Source organism: Protobothrops mucrosquamatus, unplaced genomic scaffold (genome assembly GCF_001527695.2).
Source record: "Protobothrops mucrosquamatus isolate PMUCROS unplaced genomic scaffold, P.Mucros_1.0 scaffold_252, whole genome shotgun sequence".
In the NCBI taxonomy this organism is placed as follows: domain Eukaryota; kingdom Metazoa; phylum Chordata; class Lepidosauria; order Squamata; family Viperidae; genus Protobothrops; species Protobothrops mucrosquamatus.
The window spans coordinates 606612-627720 of record NW_015386328.1 but is presented as its reverse complement, the minus strand read 5'-3'; the positions used below and the strand labels follow the sequence as shown (position 1 = coordinate 627720).

The 21109-nt window shown below is 39.6% G+C and overlaps 1 protein-coding gene across 1 annotated transcript in view; it reads right to left on the bottom strand.

Annotated features, from left to right (window-relative positions):
- The window catches only part of CNOT7 (CCR4-NOT transcription complex subunit 7), a 24991-nt gene extending 4320 nt beyond the window's left edge, over positions 1 to 20671 (bottom strand). The window contains exons 1-6 of the mRNA XM_015830965.1: positions 20659 to 20671; positions 14892 to 15091; positions 14031 to 14224; positions 10181 to 10342; positions 3995 to 4139; positions 73 to 183 (exon numbers count right to left, since the gene is read on the bottom strand). Of these exons, the coding sequence (XP_015686451.1) occupies positions 73 to 183; positions 3995 to 4139; positions 10181 to 10342; positions 14031 to 14224; positions 14892 to 15008 (729 nt within the window). The 5' untranslated portion in view covers positions 15009 to 15091; positions 20659 to 20671. The remainder of the gene's footprint in view (positions 1 to 72; positions 184 to 3994; positions 4140 to 10180; positions 10343 to 14030; positions 14225 to 14891; positions 15092 to 20658) is intronic.
- Between the last annotated feature and the right edge of the window lie 438 nt (positions 20672 to 21109).

The following is a 21109-nucleotide window of genomic DNA, read 5'->3' as shown; positions in this document are numbered from 1 at the left end:
TGCTTTTAAACATTTTAAACTTCTCTTGGTGAGCGTGATTATTTTGGTACAATACAGTATATATCTATTTACCTCTCTCATTTTGAAGAAGGCCATGCCTGTTAGTAGAGAATCAGATCCTGCTTGATGCTGAGGTCCTATCCTTTCCAACTCTAACTGCTCAGCAACTTCTTGTAATCCACCCTGAAAAGGAAGATTGCAGCATAATTAGAAGAGTTGAAAATATGACAGCAGGTAATATTCACCTATATGAGCAAGCAATTTGAAGATCTACACTTTCAGTCTAAATCATAATCTTAGTCACATGTTAACACTATAGCAAATTATGACAGCAAAGCTCAGAACTCTTGTTTATTATCATTCAAGCCTTTCCACTAGGGAAAGGTACTTTTTTTAGTTCTGTTGTAATTATGAATGGTCACTAAACAAACTGTTATAAGTTGAAGACTGCCTGTATACAAAAGTATTTTCAAACCAAAATCCCACCCAACTTCCCACTTTGCTTACAGTTGTCCATCAAGACAGGAGATGGAAAAAAAATCAAATGTAAAAAATACGCACAACTGCATATAAGGGTGAGCAACTTTGTAATGGCTAAGAGCAGCACTTAATATTTTCGTATAGAGTGCTGTAAAGTGTGCACGTGACAGTGGATATTTATTTATTTATTTAAATTTATATTCCCCCCATCTCATTGTCAAATGACTCTGGATGATTTAAATGTTATCAAAACACTTTGGAAACTTGACTTAAATATTCCTGATTTTCCAATTTTGTGCTAAATGTGTACAAGCATCTGCAACTTATACTCCTGCTTGCAGAAGTATGGCTGTTTCGACTGTCGAAACATTAGCCTTAAGAGGGTAAAATCTTGATGCAGGCAGTGCTGGTGAAAAATGAAAATTCCTCAAGCTCTTTAAAAAACCCTGGAAAAGGAACTGTGAAAAGATGGCTTGTCACTGATTATACAGCATATGCACATTTCCCACTTGGAAGAAGTAAGGGTGCCATATATTGTGCTGTCTGTTTCTAGCAATTAGTAATGGAATTCATTATTCATTCAAACTAATCCCTTAAAAAAAGGACCCCTAATTAAACTGAGTAACTGAAATAATCTAATGAGTAGAAAAATAGAATACCTTATACTAAGAAAAGTTTACCTGGGTTAACATTATTACAAATATACTAGGTTAGACTATAACAGTCTAATCTTCTTGTTGTATAGACAAAGTTGTCATAGTCTAATTTAGTATATGCATAATAAAATTAAATCAGATAAACTTTCCTCAGTGCCTTCTTCCTTTACAACTATAGCTTATCATAAAAATTCAAATAATCTACTATTCCAGTATGAGCTTTGTATGTAAACACTGGGCAAAACTGTCAGAAGTCCCTGGTCTTCTGCTTAAATCTTTTATATTTAGCGTGGCCAACTTGAGAAACTCCTACTCCCTTCTTTGCATAGCAGGAATTTCAAAATGCCAGATGAGCTATTAACAGATAACCCCTTGTTATTTCTCCTTAAAAAAGGGGGGGGGGGAAATCCACCACCTTTTTCAAAATATATTTAGATCAAGTGCTATATGGTTCAAAAATAAACAAGTAGTATGGATGAATCTTTTATGATGTGAACTGCCAAAACATTTAGAAGGATGAGTAAAATTGAGCAAGACAAACGAAGGTATTTTTAAATTTTTATTTTCAGTCTTCAGAAGTGTCAAAAATTAAACAAATCATAGTAGTTAGGTGACATTACAAAGGAACAATCCTTGTTTATATAATGTTGCCCTCTTTTTTTTACACATACCTTCATTACCTCATGTATTTCCACCATGTTTAAATAGCAGCAATGGGAATTAAGGAAGACAGATTTAAGTTGAAACAGAAGAACACAGGGGGATAAATTGGGGCTGGTGGAGCAGAGGAGAAGAAACTGTATGTGTGTGATGGGCTGAAGAGGAGACAGAATTCAAGGGGTCTAGAACCAGTGACACGTATGATTAAGGCACTGAGTAGACCTAGGTACACATCCACCCTCAGAAGCTTACTGGATGAATTCCAGCTGGGAAAGAGTGACTTGCTCAAAGTTGTGGGTGAAAAATGAATGCAGGAGGCTATGAATGCCAATAATAATAATAATAACAACAATAACAACAACAATAATAATAATACTAACAAAATAAAAACTAAACAAAATTTAGCATTTAATCCAGCTTGCTAATAATTTGCATCTTCTTCCCTAGAACTAAGCTGCCCTAAGTTACCTGTTTGCAATTTTCACCAGCAATTTAAAAAGTGACAAGCTATAATGAGGTTACTTGATAGCCAACTATTAATTTATTTTGCAGAAAAAAACTAGATCAAAATATTCATCAAAAAAAAGGATAATCTGAAGACTTTTGAGTATTTACAAGTTTTTAACCTTTCAATATACAGTAGGTAGACTTCTAGCTCCCATTATAAAACTATATTTAAAACATAATCTTTCAATGTATTGAATAAGAATAATCATGGATATCAAAATGACAAATGACATTCAAAGTATGAAAAAGCAGAAATGCTAATATTCTGATTTTTCTATTCACCTTCTCCAGTGATAATTCCATGCAATAGAGATGGCTGGTTTATGAACCTACCCCACAAGCTTTGCCTTATTGAAGATTTTCAGTACCTACATTCTTTTTTTTTTAAGTAATATCCAGTCTCCAAACAATACATAACAATAGATTCACTGAATAATGATGTTCACATCTGGCTCATCAATATTATCACTGGTGACCAGTTATTTGTAAAATCAGGATTTAGCTACATCATAGTCCAGGGGTAGGCAACCTTGGCTCTTTTATGACTCGTGGACTTCAACTCCCAGAATTCCTGAGCCAGCTATGCTGGCTCAGGAATTCTGGGAGTTGAAGTCCACGAGTCATAAAAGAGCCAAGGTTGCCTACCCCTGTCATAGTCAAAAGCCAATTTATCTCTGACTTCTTTGCTTACAAAAAACGTGTTGATTCTTTTTATATTAAACCAGCCTTTGCTTCAAGTCACCTCAATAGCAGTTGGTATGCAGGATTTTTTCTTTCCTTATGTTTGTTAAAACCACAGCAACAATCATAGTACACTTGGCTGTTTGTCCTTCATGCCTCCATTCCAACGTGTACTTGTCCTTCAGATGCCTTGCTTCCAGATGCCAAGCTAACACAACAAGCCAGTTAGTAGCCCAACTGACTTCTGTACAGAGAAATAGGTGAAGGATTTGGGATTAACTCTGTCCTCTATGTTTTAATATGTTCAATACTTCTGATCATACACTGTTAACTGATAGCTTGATAAACTATATGCTGACTCAATTGTAGAATTGCTACAGAAATGAAATTCAATCAATGAAAGAGCACTGGATAAAACCTCAAGATGGAAAAGGCTACTGCATATTTCATTTCTCTTGGACCTAACAACTGCTATTACCATCTTTTCTCATCTTTTTCTCATCAGTGCTGCTCAGCTTCTTCTTGTTATAATAAAATAACAAAGAGCTGCAACCAGAAGTTGCAACTTTTTATTCACCTCTGGTGTGAGGGCAGAAATGAGACTTTGCTAGTTGCTGCATCAAAAGTTTCACACTGATATTTCCATACAGCTGTTGTGTAGACTGATTTCATACTTAAGTTACAGCCACCTCAAGAGTGTCTCACAAATCTGAATGCATGGGTCTACAGTATATGTTTGTAGACCAGAAGCTGATTCTATGATTTCTTTCTCAATGCACAAAACCAATGGCTTACCTATTGGATTCACATTACTATTAGTTTTATTAAAACTTCCTGGGATACAGTAATATCCTTCTCATGGGCATCTCTTTTTCAAGAGGTTGCATGGGTTTCTCTACGAGAACAGGTTCTAAACACAGCTATGTACAACTGCTGATTAAGTAAAACAGACAAAATTAATTTGTATATTCTTTCCCTATAAAAGCTCTAAATACAGCAGTAAGAATTACCTTGAGATTTTTGCAACTCTTCATGAGGTACTTCACATCATAAATAACAGGGAAAAATAGTCTCAGTATTTCAAAGAAGTCTAGCTCTTCTTCTGGTAAATTGGAATTTGTCAAGATCTTGATCAGGTACCCAAAGTCATAGCCACTACAAAAGAATCATAAACAGCAATAAACATACTTAAGATTAGGAAGGTAAACATTCCAGATAATCAACAGAAATTTATCATTTTATATATGCTTCCTCTTCACATGCATTCCTTGTAACATTAAAATCATGGCAAGCTACCATTTTATAAGTAGAATTTTGTATATTTTATGGATTGAATTGAATATAAGTCTATAGTTACAGAAAACATGGTGCTTAAATATTGCATGAGCCTGGAAAAAACTCCAAATCTATGCATTAATTCTATTCCTACTGCACAAAGAATTTGACTTTAGAGAAAATCTTCATTTATCATTATCTCCAAATTGGCAAACCATAATTTCTACTTGCTATCCAAATCAAGTCTGCATATTATAAAATATCTCTCATGCATATAGTATAGCAAGTTTGCATACTATAAATATCTCTCATGCACAATATTTCTACGTAAAGATGTCATCCCCACATACATAATAACTGTCAAATATCTATTTTAAGTCAATGAATATCAATTGTTTAAAAAAACATTTCATAGTGCAATATTTGTAAATGTAATTCACAGCAAAGTTACAAATATAGAGAAACACTTAACATACTAAAGCATACCTCTACCAGGTGACTGTCTCGTTTAATCTGACAAAAAACAGATGAGGCTTTTATGGGGGAAAATTAAAAAAAAAAAAAGCTAGACTCTGGCATCATGCTGAAGCCACGCCCACCCCAGCTTCAGCAATGTGAAAAAAGTCATGATACATTGCAACACGTCATGTGCTCTACATAGTATGCAAAGATAACACAATATAATTCTTGCTAGTGATTAAAGGTCAATAGTACATTTCTACATACATCCTAAAGAGGACTCAAACTGTTGTAGACACCTACCTAGAAAGATTGTAAAATGTGATCATCTGGAATTGATAGTAATGTATGCAGTTGCAAAATGCAGTTGTTCTGATATATCTCTTCCAAGGACATGTCAGTGTTGTTGTTAATACAAATATTGTATATTTAACTTAATAATCCTTACATTAACTTCTATAGTTAATCTTAAAAAGTGAATAAGTAATCTTTATATAAAAAATCACTACAACAATGTTAAGAACTTTGACTGTAACCAGCAAGTAAAAATAAACCTATTTCTATTCTTTAACTGCCTCTGACTCCAAATAGCAGGATGCTTGAAACCAAGACCGACTCAACATTCCAGCAAACTGAGTAACTTTCAGGTCAGTAATCGTGCTTTGATATAAAGCATTAAAGTACTTACTCTAATATAAAAAAGTAGAAATTACTTAGCATATTATAGATAATTTAAAAAAACTTAAAAATCCCTAATAAAGAAGAAATCATTATACCAGACATTGCTCTGGTGCTCTGGTGCTCTGGTGCTCAGTTTGCTACAAACTCTAAGGACACATTGACTTTCTGGAGATTAGTAAATAGTAGTTTATATACAGAGAAATCCCATCTGCTCACCCATGCATTCCGAATATAAGGGAATCCAAGTCAAAGAGGGAGCAATATTTGCACTCCTTACATGCTTCATTGACTGGTACTAATGCTAATCAAATCTTAGAGCTTGAGTGATAAAGAGTCATAGCCTTCAGTCACACAGAAAAAGAGTCTAATCCAGTGGTGGCGAACCTATGGCACACATGCCAGAGGCAGGACTCGTGCCGTCGCTCCAACCCCTCCTCCTCCCACAGCCCCCTCCTCACCAGCAGCCCCCCTGGAGGAGAGTCGCCCCCGGGCATGGCCCGCATGGAGCAGCACAGCCAAGGACATAGCTGGGCAGCAGGGACAAGACTCCGCCCTCGCATCCCATAGCGTGCAGATGATGTTGCGGGGTGTGGGTGGAGGGCGTGGCTGCCATGGCGCTGCAGGACTGCCTGGGCGATCTGCGGCGGGCCATGGAGGTGGTGCGTGGCCCTACAGGCGGGCAGGACAGGGTGCGAGGTGGAGCGGGGGTGGTTTTTGGGCACTCGGTCTCTAAAAGGTTCGCCATCACTGGTCTAATCACTGATAAAGCCTTCCCCTCCAACAAAACTCCAAGTGAAAATTACTTTCCTAGGGACTTTTATTTAAAGATAATCCAAAATAATGAGATCCTATCTTAGTTAGATTCTCAATCATATAAATTTCACAGATGATCGGCCCAAAGGCTGGAATTTAAGCATTATTATTCCACTCATTAAGAAAGTTAACTAAAACTCTCCAATTAATTACAGGGCAATTAATCTCACTGACCTCAAAATCTAGCCCTATGACAAGCATGTCCTGCAGAAACTGGAAGATCAAGTTGTTAGTACCAACATTCTTGTTGAGGAACAGTTCTGACCCAGTTATTCTACCTTAGATCACTGCTTTGTATTGCCTTATTTGATAAACAAACATGTCAACATTGCAAAAAACAATTATGTGGCATTTGACAACCTTCCTTGTTTTTGGTTCTATTGACTGAAATAAGTTACATCTCAAATTGCAAGCTCTGAACTATAGCAGACTGCTGGGCTTAGCAACGTAGAGACAGGGCCACGGCCTTGAAGCAAATATTTAAAACTGTTATATAAATAGAAATACGGTAAGTACTCTTTATGTCCTGAGAAGGAATCTAAGAAGAAACTCAGGAGAAGTACACTCATTCTTGAAAAATTATTCTATATCAATAAAGTATGGGGTTTTTTTCTGCTAAGTGTCTTTCCTGATCTGGTTCACCCTGAAGGGATGACAATAAGAATTACATATGAATGCCTAAATATAAGTGGCTCCTAACAGGCCACCTGTTAGATATTTCACTACAAATATATAATCTAACAGGGCTGAGTTTTACCATCATTTTTATATCAATCCTTTTACAAATATTTTTTTGTAGATCTTGAAGGATGGTAACGTTTTTGAGATAAAATTGGTACTCAGTGCTGATTACCCTGATCTTTGGCATCTAGCACACAAATTGGTTTACATGGGCTGTTGTCTTCTTTAGAGCAATATTCTCCCCCCCCCAAAAAAATCCCAACACCATGCTTTGACCATTAACGATTATTGGCAATCAATTAAACTTTTGGAAAAATCAAAATTTATAGTCTCTGGGCATAACTTTCCTAGACAATAATGAAGTGCAGGTATCTTTCACACTGGCCAAGAAACGTTTTATCACTAGCGCGGCCTCTTATTTACAATATCAGATAGCTGGTTTGTCTACTATTGTGACCTCCAAATTTGAACAGTATAACAATAAATTAAATTACAGAATGAAGGTGTGTTACTTTATTTTTATTTTTCAAAATAAATTCTTACAAACCTTTTTGGGAGTACCAAAAGATACTTCCATATCCTTCCGTCTAGAGACTAGCATCCATCCTATTAAACAAGTATCATAGTTAAGAGTCTTTAAGTACTGAGACAAGGTAAAATCCCTTGCCCGATAATCCAAACTTTGCCAATTCAAACAAATGAAATACACTTAAACAAAATATCCGTTCTGAGTCACAACACTGAGGGCTTTATTTCTAAGCCTGGTATGGTCGCCAGAGTTTCTTGCTTCTGGATAAGAACAGGTTATTTGATACCTGTGAATTCTGATGAAGATAGAGTGCTTTTTAAGCATGACCTCTGCCACTTGTGTGATTTGGATCCATGCCCCTCATGCTCCTGGAAAAGGAATGTAGCAGTGGATTTAGGAAGTTGTCCACTCTTTCTTATGGAGGGAAGTGATGCCTGCTGCCTTGAAAAAGGCTTTCATGCATCTTCGCCTTAAGAAGCTCTCCCTAAATCCTCAACTAAACTTTTTGTGAAAGTATTGTTGAGCGGATGGCATGTAATTAGCTACAAAATACCCTTGAAAAACATCTGGTTCCTCTGCTATCAGAATTCAGGCCTAGGTATTAAGGCTGATGACTGTGAGAATGATGTACTTCTTATGGTCTTCTTAGATCTCTCAACAATCTTTGATACCACCAAACACGGCATCTTACTGGATCATCTGAGAGGTTCAGAGATTGGAGGCATGATTTACAGTGGATCTACTTCTTCCTGAATGGGTAGGTCCAGTCAATGGTTTCAGAGAAGTTCAGTTGCCATTCATTTGTGTGTTCTATTATTTTACATTCACAGGAATACTTTGGGAGAGGTCACTGAGCTGCCTGGAGTTGCTGGCTGATATCACCTCCAACCTGGATTGTGTCAGTAAAGTGGTGGAGATCTTGTCCTGATATTTGGGAATTATAAGAAACTAAGGGAACTCTGAGGATAAAACAAGCTAAAACCAAGTAACACATAGTTCCTATTCATTCACTGAGATTCTCTGTTTCTCAAGGGGGAAGCATTATCCATTAGGAAGTAGGTCTGTGATCTGGGGGGCCTTCTAGACTCACAGCTATTCCTAAATAGGATGACAGAGGCCACAGACAGAAGGTCTAATTTTGGCTGATGCCCAAGTAGTAATTCAACTGAAACAATCTTTAAAAAAACCTGTAACAATAACAACATGTGCCCTCATAGCTATTGCAATAAGCTCTACATGGAGTTGCCCTGAAGACTATTGGAAAACTTCAGAATGTCGAACACCACTTACTAATTGGTCTGGGTTCACTAAAAGCACATAACTTTAATGTATGACCCTGCACTGATATCCAGTACATTTCTAATTCAAAAACATTGTTTTTATCTATAAAGCTCCAGGTGACTTGGATGCAGAGTGCATTCAGTATTACTTTATCTAACTAGCATCAATCCATCTCCTACCTGCATCCTGGGAGAACCTGTTGATTTACCCCCATTTTTGTGAAGTGAGGATGAATCTGTTTGTTTTTTTTATCACATAGCCAAGCCCACAAAACAGCTGAAAGTCGACAATTATCTAACAATCAGGGAACCAACTCCTGTAAGTAAATCTATTCCCCCAAACCCCTCCAATGGATATGATCCTTTAGAGGTGTGGGAGGTGCTGGTTGCCGAAGGCAACTGTTCATGCTGTGGCTTTGTGTTTTCTTGATTGTGTTGTTTGCCTCCAAAGTCTTGGACATTGAGTCAGGTGTGTAAAAATAAAAAGGGGGTTGGTTTTTTTACGGGTCCTGCCTGGTTCCACGAAGAGGGGTTTTCCTCGTGAGTAAAGCAGTTGAGCAAGTACTCGCGTAGGCTGGGACAGAACAGTGTCCATCTACACTATCTGAACAAGATGGTTCATTTTAAGGTAAATATCTCTGCTAGTAATCTGTTACAGAAAACTCTCCAATATTTATGCCTGCCAAAACTAACCTTCAGTAAGTAGCCTTCTGCACAACAACCCAACTAACGTAATAATTAACGTATTTATAAATTAATCAACTAAATATTCCTTTTTTCTTAGTTAAGAATTGTGAAGTGTGTCTCATAACATACAGCACAAGATTCTCAATGACTCAGATCTTGAGTGTATGCTTACACTGACCTCTAAACTTCAAATAAGATAATTCAAACATCAATCTCAACCATTTTAAGGGACCGTGGTTCTAGGGGGGGGCTAGGGGTTTGAAAAAAACAAAAGAACTAGTATATTGGAACCAGGTAAAAAAAATTTCATACAGAAAAAGTTTCATTTTCCAATATTTGGCATTACAATTAAGATAAAAGTTTCATATTTTCCCTACCAGTATTATCAAAGAGTCTTCAGAGCTGTACTGAATTTGGACTTTCCAACGATGTTAATCAACTAATTCCAGTTTCCATTTACCTGCTAAACGTACACAAAGGGCAGATATATGTGGCTGTTCCTTCCTCTGACCTGGGAAACTGTCAAAGCAAAATAGAAAAATACAGTGCTCCCTCTCTACATGACTGACACTTTAGTACCTCAAGTTAAGATACAGATTATTTGTTTCCACTGGAGCCAAAGCGTAAACTGAAGAGGTAAGTTTAAAGCAGCAGCATCTTTACAAGATAATCTAGAACTCATCCAGCCTAATACTTTAGCTTAATAAGAAGAGATAATTATTTTGTCTTAAGGTTTGATTAAAAGAAAAGGAAACAAGTAGGCAAGCGATAGTTCTGTATACTGTAGTTACCTATGAAATGAAAGCCACTTGACTCCTTCACAGAGCACAACGCCCGAAGTCATAAGAAGTTCAGCGAAGTACTGAGTTTCAATTCCTTCCTCCTCATGTTTTTTGAACTGGATTCCAGATGTTGTCAATAGCTCTATAGAATCCTGGGCATACATGTCCTCTCTAGAAGAAGCATTATTTTAAAAATTACTATTAAATAGAGTTGTCAAAAGAATTATAAATCAATTACCAGCACAAAGCCCATATTACTGCTAATAAATCATCCATGTAAGAATTTTGCTAATTAGTATCTATGCTTATATATATTCTGGGAAGCAGAGTTCACAGAGTTCTGCTCTCAAGTAAGAGAACTGTTAAACAAGACATGGTGTGATACTTACTAAATACATAATATTCATTAAAGAAAATACCCTTCTACACAATACTATTAATATGACTGCAAACTTCCATTCACTTCCTACAAACTATTTACTTCTAATGTCACCGGGAAACAAATCTGGACTTTCAGTATAACATTACTCTGACCAGAATGTATGTCATCATGAAAGGTGATTCTTTAATCAGTAATAGGGATCTCTGTTCATTAGTATTTTATAGCCTTTATGGAGACTATGGGCTTGTTGCAAATAATCATGCCCCTAACAAATATAGGTGAGCACATATTTGAACTGATTTTTACTTTGAAGCAGATGAGATATGAATATGGAGGATACTGATATTTGTTGTTACCCTGGTCAGACTATTTCCTTGTCAAACTGTGCATCATAGATGCCCCAGGCTTCTGTAAAGGGCTGCAGGATTCTTAGGATAGGTTTTCTGGACAATTTGGCAGGCAAGTTTCATGACATCCTGGCTAATCAACAGAATATGGAGACAGCTGAAGTGTAGTGTGAATTTATTTCTCTGAGGCCTTTGCCTAACTGTAAATCACAAGCAGCTCCCTGACTGACTAAATAGCTATTGATATGAGTGAAGCTATTGATAGAGTGACATGGTGGAAAGCCATGAGAGAATGTGAACACTGATAAGTTTACATTCAAACTGACACAAAATCCATTTTCTTCAAAAATCCCACTCCCAGACATACATTTATTTATTTATTTATTTATTTATTTAAACTTCTATGCCACCCATTCTGCCAAGAGTAGCCCTCTTAAAAGTAATTCTGAACCTTCTGGGAAAAGATGGGTGGGACAAAGTGCCTGTAGACACCTGGATAAATATGGCAGATAAAGTCATCCTCACCCTAACCCTAACCCTAAACTTCCACTCCAAAAGGTTGTCAGAAGATTAAGTCCAGAGTGATGAATGAAGCAAGGACTTGACATATTGTCTGTAATTAGTTTTAGCTTGTAAATTCCAAGGAAATCATCAGAATTCCCTGTGGTATGAATCCTGCCATCTGTGGATTAGATCCACATACTTCCTGTTTCCTTTAGGTGACAGGGCAGGGAGCCGTAAACAGCTAGATCCGTGAGACGTCAATGATTCTTTAGGGAGGAAGTAATGTCACCTGCCTTAAAGCAGACAGTAGTGTGCCCTCTTCTAAAGTCCTGACTGAATCCAACTGTTAACTCCCCAGCTTCTGACTTACTATTTTAGAGAAAGGTTTTGAGAAGGTGGTGAGGAACTATCAGCAAGGGACCTTATGTATAATGAATTATTTGGATTCCTGGAATTTAGGAATATTCATGGATTAGAAACAACATTGATCACTCTGGTCAATTATCTTTGTCAAGATTTGGATGAGAGGACTGCACCCCTCTCAATGGCATTTAGTACCATGACCCATAGTATCTTTATGGATGGAAAGATGAGTAACCGTGGGGGAGCAGCACTGAAATCCCTAGTTCAGTGGTGGCGAACCTATGGCACGCGTGCCAGAGGCGGCACTCAGAGCCCTCTCTGTGGGCACGCGCACCATGCCCCGGAAATGGCAACCATCCCTCTTCAACCAGCCGCCCGCTAACTCACCGAGGTCCCACATGGCTAGATGCATCCCAGCACCCATGCGCTCGCTGGCCTCTATGTGCAGGGGCCGATGGTGTCAGGCAGCAGCCGCCCCGGCCCCTGCTTCACCTTGCCCTGTAACGACACCCCGCCCTGCCTCGCCATGCCTCGCCTCACCCCACAGGACGAGCCTCTTGCCCACTACCCCATCTGCCAGAGACCCCTTGGATCTCCCCCAACTCTACCTGGCCCCACAGGGGTCCCTCCGCACAAGCAACATCGAGGTGATCATGCCCACCTTGGCCACACCCACCCAATCTGCCATGACCACCACAGCCACACCCACCCAGTGGGCCACGCCCACCTGGCACCCAGCGATAAATAAGTGGGTTTTGGGTTGCAGTTTGGGCACTCGGTCTCTAAAAGGTTCGCCATCACTGCCCTAGTTGCTCCAATGTGCCATTACCTATATTAATTAACATTTATATTAAGTGCTAGGGGATGTCATCTGCCAGTTCAGGATGAGGCATCAGTAGCATACCACTTCTGCTAAGCCAAAGTGACATAGAAAGCCTGACCTGCCTAGAAGCTTTCATGGTCTGGATGGGGCAAATCAAGATAAGATTAAATGCTATGAGGTATTCATTTTGCTCAACAAAATATCACAGCAATTCAGTATCATCAGTTACAACAACTATTCTATATAGTTGCTGTAGGAGTTGGTTCATGAGGCGGAGGAAAGGGGCTGCACTTAGCCAGCAAGCAGAAACTATAGACAGAGGAATATGTGTTACAACACCACTTGCAGTCTCCCTCAACCAGGATAGTCTGATGATGGAAACTCAGGCCTTGATCAATAGACAGCTGGATCGCTAAACTTCTGCAACACACTTTTTGTAAGATAGCCTTTGATAATGACCCCAAAACTGCAGTTGATCAGAATACAGCAATCAGACTGTTAGCGGGACAATCCACTTTTGAAGCTAGACTAGTTACTAACAATATTTTGAGTTCAATTCAAAGAGCTATTGATTATGTACTAAGCCTTTCATGACACTGAAATACGGTACATCATATACCACACGTTGTTTGCTGAGGAGGGTATATTGGGTAATTCTATCATGCTTTGGTTGTAACTGACTATAGATGTTCACCTTGGGATAGATATTTTGCTGTATTTTAATCTTTGCAGGGGATTTTACTATCTTGTACATTATCCAGATTCACACAATCAGGAAGTTCTACATACATTTATAAATGAATAAACTAAATTTAAACGTAAGTTCTGCTGATATCAATAACTTTCATCCAGAGATGCACAAATTAAGACATGAAGTGAACTTTTCTTATTGCGTCCTCCTTCCTAGAAATCCTACACCCATTGAGAAGCCAAATTAAGATGATCCAGAGAATCATATAAAGAACAAAAAAGAGAATACAAATTTTGGCAACTTGTGGAGGAAGTCAGCTAATCTTGGGCAAAAGTTCCAATTTTAATTGATTTCCTTCTGACCTCAGCCCATTCCAGAGATTTCCCTGACAATAAAGCTAGTGGACGGCAAAGCCTTTGTATGTGGGCATGCTTACATTCATACTTGATAGAAACCAGTAAATGACATCAATTTAAAGTTCAAGCATGTACACAAAGGATTTAACCCTAACTATCTCAACTAGGCTGCCAATAGAGGTTTTTAAAATAATATTAATAACAAATCTGATATAGAATATGAGTTTTAAGAACTTTGAATAAGTTTAATTTACCTAGGGCATAATTTATCACACTTCCTACACTTAATGGAAAAACAGCAGAAAAATAAACTAGTAAAATTTAAAAAAAATAACTAGTTAAATAAAAATATTCTACACACTTAAAGACACACAACCAAGGTCCAGAACTTACGTTAAATTAAATTTAAAATTAAATTGCCATGTTGAAGTTCCTGGAGGGTATTCACCTTGCTCATTCATGAATGTCAGCCCTAACTGGATTATTTTAAGTAAATCTACATTACAGCGGAGTAGCTGGTACTGATAGTCCGCATTGCTTCTGAATTCTCCAATAGGTCGTGCAACTACACCAGGAAATTCTGTGTCCTGAAAAGACAAAATGGAAACTATTAGAAGAGCAATACAACTCAGCACTTTTTTATAGCTAGATGCTTTAAATGTTCTGTATGCTTTTTTTGATATAAAAGACTAAACAGGGAACCAATTACAGTATTGCAGTTAACTCAGGCATTATGGGTAAACCCAGGAGCTGTGCAAAGAAGCTTATTTATTAATCTTATTCAATATTAGTTTATATTATTAACATACCATGAGATTAAAGCAAACAGGAGTAGGAACTATAAAGACAATATATGTCTATGTCCCTATTCAGAACTCATTTTTATTAATTACTTTGAACTTTTTTCCAATGAAATCAGTAATGGAAGTCAGTTTGGTCTAGTAGTTAAGGCACCCAGCTAGAAAGTGGGAGACTGTGAATTCTAGTCTAACACATTAGCTGGGTGACTTGGGCAGGTCACTCGCTCTCACCCCAACTCACCTCACAAGGTTGTTATTATGGGGAAATTAGGAGAAAAGTGTGTTGGATATGTTCACCGCCTTATTTGTAAAAATAATACTTTATATAAATAAATAAAATGGAAATATTTTGTTATTTTTGAAGATATGCATTACTTCCTTTACGTTTTTCTTCTACAATCATTTACATTGCCTCTGTAACCAAAGCAGAATACAGATATTCTCAATATCTTACCATGGCAACATAGTTAAACTTCCGTATAACCTGACGAATTTTCTTCATCTCTTCATCCAGGTTACAAGCCCACACTTCACAGATTCTTTGGCTGTGATCTACTGTGGCTGCTGGCATAATTAGGAGGTTTCAAATACCAGGCATCAAAAAGGTATACTTGATGAAATGTCGGTTTCATAAAACAAGTTTAAATTTTATACCTAAAACAGCAAGACAAGAACTAATTCTAATGAATTTATAAACATAAACAAAATTATCAAAAAGTACATGACAACCCAGCACACTATAGCACAACCAGCAGAAGTGATGAAAAGGGTAACACTGCCACACCTCAAAAACATCTTAAAAACTCCTTAATTTCACAACACATTGGCACTTAACCATCGTTTGAGTATTTTAGACCAAGCTAAGACCCAGAATGCTAGACAAACCCTAGACAATTCCTGAAAGTTTGGCACTCAGACAAAACAGCCATCAACAGATGCAAAAAGATCAACAATATTTACATACCATTCAAAAGACACAATAAAAAGCTAAAGCTAAAAAAGGAAACAAACAACAAAAAACTTCCTCAAATATCCTAATCAAGAAACTACCATCTCAGATAAACAATCAAGCAGTGAACAAAAGCCTCTTCAAGGGATTACCAAGGGGAAAAAACACATCATCACTGAAAGGGCTAGCTACTGTACATAAACAGAGAGCAAACCCCATTCCCTTCTAAACACTTAAGATATTAACTGATCTGGTAACAAAACAATTGCAAGCAAACATTCAAGTTTATATAGTATTAAGAACTCCATACAATTCAATTTTCTGGACTATGAGATATATATATAGAGAGAGAGAGAAAAATACATATAGATTAGCTTAACAATTCCGTCAACTAAGATTACCTCATTTGCAAATTTTCAGAAGTCAAAAGATTTTAGATGAAGCACCAACTATTATATAATTGTTAGATGAATATCCAGTTTGCAACCCTATACAATAGGAATGTTTCCAAGAAATAGCTCCCACTGAACTCAATAAAACCTAATAGGATATACAGATCTATATTATAATTCTTCACAGACTTCACAACGAACAGTATATTGATAAAAGTGTACATAAATGAAGGTTATTCAAGTTATTCACGTACAGAGAATGCACCAGATAAACAAGCAGGGGATCAGGATTAATAAACAGAAATTATAATCATTTGAAAAATAAAATCTAATTTGCAGAGATTCGATTTTACTAAAAACCTCTGTGAAGAATTCTTCCAAAGTTCCTTTAAAGTTTGCACAACAGTTTTATCCATATTAACTTTGAGGTAAATCCTTCTATTTCAATTAATAGTCATATTAATATGCAGATATAAATTTATTTTCAACTGTTGTATATTTCTATGGGATTTGTTTAGTATATATAGGATGGCAATTTTGAATAATTTCATTTCAATATAATCCAATAAAATAACAGGCATTGGTTGCAATTTACCTGACATTTTAGGCAAGCCACATTTTTGTAATCAGTTAATCTCAATGGCAGTAATAAAGTTTAGTATTTATACTGGCTACTAATGTAAAACAAAACATACCAATTAATCAAGAACAAATAATTAATATAAAATTAAGAGCTCCATGAAATAATAGAAAATACTTGTAGCTCAGGTTTTAGATTTTGGTTATGGTTTGTTCTCCAACTAGGTAACATCATCAAAGGATTTTCTTATCCTATTCTCCTTAGCTTATAAATAAGAGCTCTATATCCTGCTGCCAAATGTATTTTCATTTCCTGAGTGAGTCTGGAGAAAATTATAAAATTACAAATATTGTTCCATGTACTCTAGAACAGGGCTTTTCAACCTTTTCACCCACTGTACCACTTTTGGGGATATGACCAAAAAAAAAAAAAGGAAAAAAGTGAGAAAGTACAAGTAGTCCTCAATTTACAACAGTTTGCTTAGTGACTGTTTGAAGTTACAATGGCACTGAAAAAAGTGCCCCCCCCAAGCCACAGCCGAGCAAGACACCTGCCTGCCCACCCGGCGGCATTCTTCCTCCTCCAAGGTTTTCATTGTTGTGAGCATTTCTGTTGAGGATTGGCAGCGGGGGTGGGGTGGGGGGGTGTTTGGTTTTTATTCCCCCTGTCTGCTGGGTGGTTGCAGCAGGTTTTGGTCACTTCACATAACCCTGGGACACTGTGACCGTCATAAATATGAATCAGTTGCCAAGCATCTGAATGTAAATCAGAAGACCCTGGAGATACTGCAACATTCCAGCTGATCAGCACTTCTTCAGGACTCAGCAGAAGCGCCAGGATCAGCACCGAGCTCCAGCTGGAGCCTGGCGCTGATCCTGGTGCTTCCACTGAGCACTGATAGCTCCAAAAAAGCGCCGATCAGCTGGAAAGCGGCACTGATCCTGGCGTTTCTGCTGAGCCCTGACAGCCCTGCAGCTCCAGCCATCTCTTGCTCAGACTTGTGTGGTGCTACCACCGGTTCAGTTCATTCCCCTCCCCCGCTAGCACTTTTCTAGGATGGTCGCGTACCACCTGCCAGGTGCCATGTACCACAGGTGGTACCCGTACCATTGGTTGAAAAGCCCTGCTCTAGAACAGGGGTCCCCAACCCCTGGTCCATGGACCGGTAGTGGGCCGCAACATGCCAGCAACTGGTCTGCACAAACAAGCAAAGCCCCATCTGTGGGATGCAGGAAACACACAAAACCATGCTCTCTGGTCTATGGAAAAGCCTTTCTCCATGGAACCGGTCCCTGGTTCCCAAAAGGTTGGGGACCTGTGCTCTAGAAGACAAAATGTTTTTGTTGTTGTTAAATACTAAGAACTATTTAAGAAATATTTAAACAGCATCCTATGGTTGCTGTAACCATCACTATGGTTCTAGATTGTAATCTCCCCTAAATGTTTACAGCAATTGGCAATTCATCAATTGATTTGGACCTTAAAATTCTTGCCCTCTGACACAGCTTGCTAGGAAATATAGAAGCTCTAATCCAGATCATCTGGAGAGAACCAGACTGCTATGCCTGTTTTAAGGCATAGAACAAAATACTATAATAATCAAAGCATTAAACAAATATGTAGATCTAACAGTTCCTAGGTAAACTGAACTTCCTTAGTCTGATTTAGAGTTTAGCCATAGAAAACATTAAGAAAATGTGATAAATATCTATGCATGTTAGTTATGTAAAGCTATAGATCAGGGGTGTCAAACTGCCGGCCCACGGGCCGGATGCGTCACACCAAAACCATGCCCACATTGTCGGCAGTGGGGAAAAAGTCGTGATATGTCGCGACACGTCACGTGACGTTGTGAGTTTGACACCCGTATTATAGATAGTCCTTGACCAATGACCACAATGGAGCCTGTCCATTATGGTCAAACATGAGCGACGTGAAATGCCAACATGATCATTTAAGACCACCCATTCCTGTTCTTCCTGATGCAGTTGTTAAGTGGAGCATGGGTTGTCTCAGGGGCCATGGGGAAGGCCCTGGAAGGCCTAGCACAGGTTCCAGTCCAAAGAATCCCTCACACTTTCTTCAGGCCTGCGGGGACAAGGTGGTGGGGGTAACTGCCTATGGTCAGTCATAAGGGCAAAAACTGTGGGAGTACTGCAGTAGTCATAACTTTGGAACCAGATCGTAAGTAGCGTCTGGGGGATGGGTTGCCATAAGTTGAGGACTATCTGTACAACAATCTGATCAGATGCAATTGTATCATTTTTGATATGTCACCAATGCGATATGTGACAGAAGTAACCTAGATTATCCATTGTAGTTATAAAGAGTTTTTAAGTTTAATTATCTGTATCAAATTAACCATCCATTCCTAACCTTGTACCCAGCAGATCTATTAGGCAATTTCACAACCAGTACTTGCAGATAACAAGAAATCATCTTAAAATCAGCAACACAGAACATAAACTAGAATAAATCTATTAGATTTATGGTTCGTTGCAGTCAGCCAGATATTCAGACTGGATTTCGCATTTTTGTCTACCTATCAAGTCCTTCCCAAGGACCTGTGGGTGTTTGATGGTGTTACAGATATCATTGCAGGGTGTAACCTATTGTTGTTAGATCATCTGGAAGACTTATGGTTGGAGAAAGCTTGATACAACATTTCTTGCCCAAATCCAACAGTGAAAAATAGAGATGACAGTTTTAGTTGTTCCATTCAATAACTTCCCTTTTATTCTCATCCTTTCACTGAAAAGGTAAAAATCCAGCAGCCTCACTTTGCTATTTATGCTTCTGCCTCAAAGTGCCATAGCACAGCTTATGTCAGGGGTCCCCAAGACTCATTGATCCTTGCATGATGTTTCAAATAGTCATTGCTCCCCATACTACTTTAATTAATAGTAATAGAAAGAACAGTAACAACAACAACCTGAACCTTGGATAGTCAACCATCCACTTTGGAGAATCCTGATTTAAGAACAAACCCCCCTCTTTACCAGCACTGACGATGTTACCTAGTATGGGTAATGAAACTTCTGTAAGAAAACAACCAAGCTCAGAGAGCACCAAGGACTCCTCAATCATGACTTAGACAGAAGCACGTATAGTTATATACTCAGTTCAGTATACCAGAACGCATATCTTGGTTATTGCTGAAAGACAAAATCTTTTTGGGGGGTAGGAGGGAACTTTGGAAAAGGGAGCGGCAGACGTTGTCATAGGCAGATCTGCTCAAGGTGAGGCTTTGCTGTCTCGAAAAGGAAGGGAGGGAGGGAGGGAGGGAGGGAGGGAGGAAGGAAGGCGGCTTGGATCTCATAGGATGAAGGTAAAGCAAAGGTGAGCTAGGTACAGGGCTTTTCAACCAGTGGTACGGGTACCACCTGTGGTACTTTGGCACCCGGCAGGTGGTACCCGACCATCCTAGAAAAGTAGCGGGGGAGGGGAATAAGCTAAACCGGTGGCAGCACCTCACAAGCCTGAGCGAGAGATGGCTGGAGCTGCAGGGCTGTCAGGGCTGAGCGGAAGCGCCAGGATCAGCGCCAGGCTCCAGCTGGAGCTCGGCACTGCTCCTGGCGCTTCTGCTGAGCCCAGAAGAAGCGCCGATCAGCTGGAATGTTGCAGCATCTCCAGGGTCTTCTGATTTACATTCAGATGCTTGGCAACTGATTCATATTTATGACGGTCACAGTGTCCCAGGGTCATGTGAAGTGAGCAAAACCTGCTGCCACCACCCAGCAGACGGGGGGGGGGAATAAAAACCAAACACCCCCCCATCCCACCCGCTGCCAATCCTCAACAGAAATGCTCACAACAATGGAAACCTCAGACAGGAGGAAGAGTGCCGCCGTGCAGGCAGGCGTCTTGCTCGCCTGTGGCTTGGGGGGCACTTTTTTCAGTGCCATTGTAACTTCGAACAGTCACTAAGCGAACTGTTGTAAGTCGAGGACTACCTGTACTTTATCATTTTTTTCTTTTGGGGGGGTCATCAAGTTTTTGACACCTTGCTAGGTGACTGGTGGTACTCGGATGTTGCCATATCCTAAAAGTGGTACAATGGGTGAAAAGGTTGAAAAGCCCTGAGCTAGGAGACTTCCCAGCGCCAGCCTCGGTTCGTTCCCTTCTGACTCCTCCTCCCTCCCCCCCCCAAATGTTACGAAAGGAAAAGTTCGCCGTCGGACCGCGCGCGCTTCCACTTTACCAACCACCTGCGTCTCCACCCCACCCCCCACCCCGCAAGAAATGCTGCCGCCACCGCTCCTCACGCGCTTTCCTAGTGAAAGAAGCAGCGGTTACTCACGCGAGGGGAAGAGGGGGGGGTCGAGCGGGGACCCGGCGGCAGAGGCAGCCCCGACGCGGCGAGGGAGACCGAGAAAGCGCGGAAAATCACTTCACTCGCACAGCTTCCCCCCAGCCTCCCAGCGCACAAAGCCATTACATCATCAGCGCGCGCCGCGCTCTTAACCTTTCAACCCTCGATTCTCTCGCTTGCTTCCCCCCTTCACGCTCCTTTCCCGGCCGCGGAGACCCCGGCAGAGCTTGGCCAATCGGGCTCCTCGCTGGCTCCTCGCAGCCCTTTCTTCCAATGGAAGGCAACGGCCGGGGATGACGCGGCCAGCGGAACGAGCGCAGGCGTGTCGGTCGCCCGGGTCCCGCAGGCGGAACGGCTGTGTCGCTTCTGTTGGTTGTCTCGGGAGCTTCAAGTTCTGCTGGGGCAGGAGAGACCCACGGAGGGAGACGAGGTGGTGGCG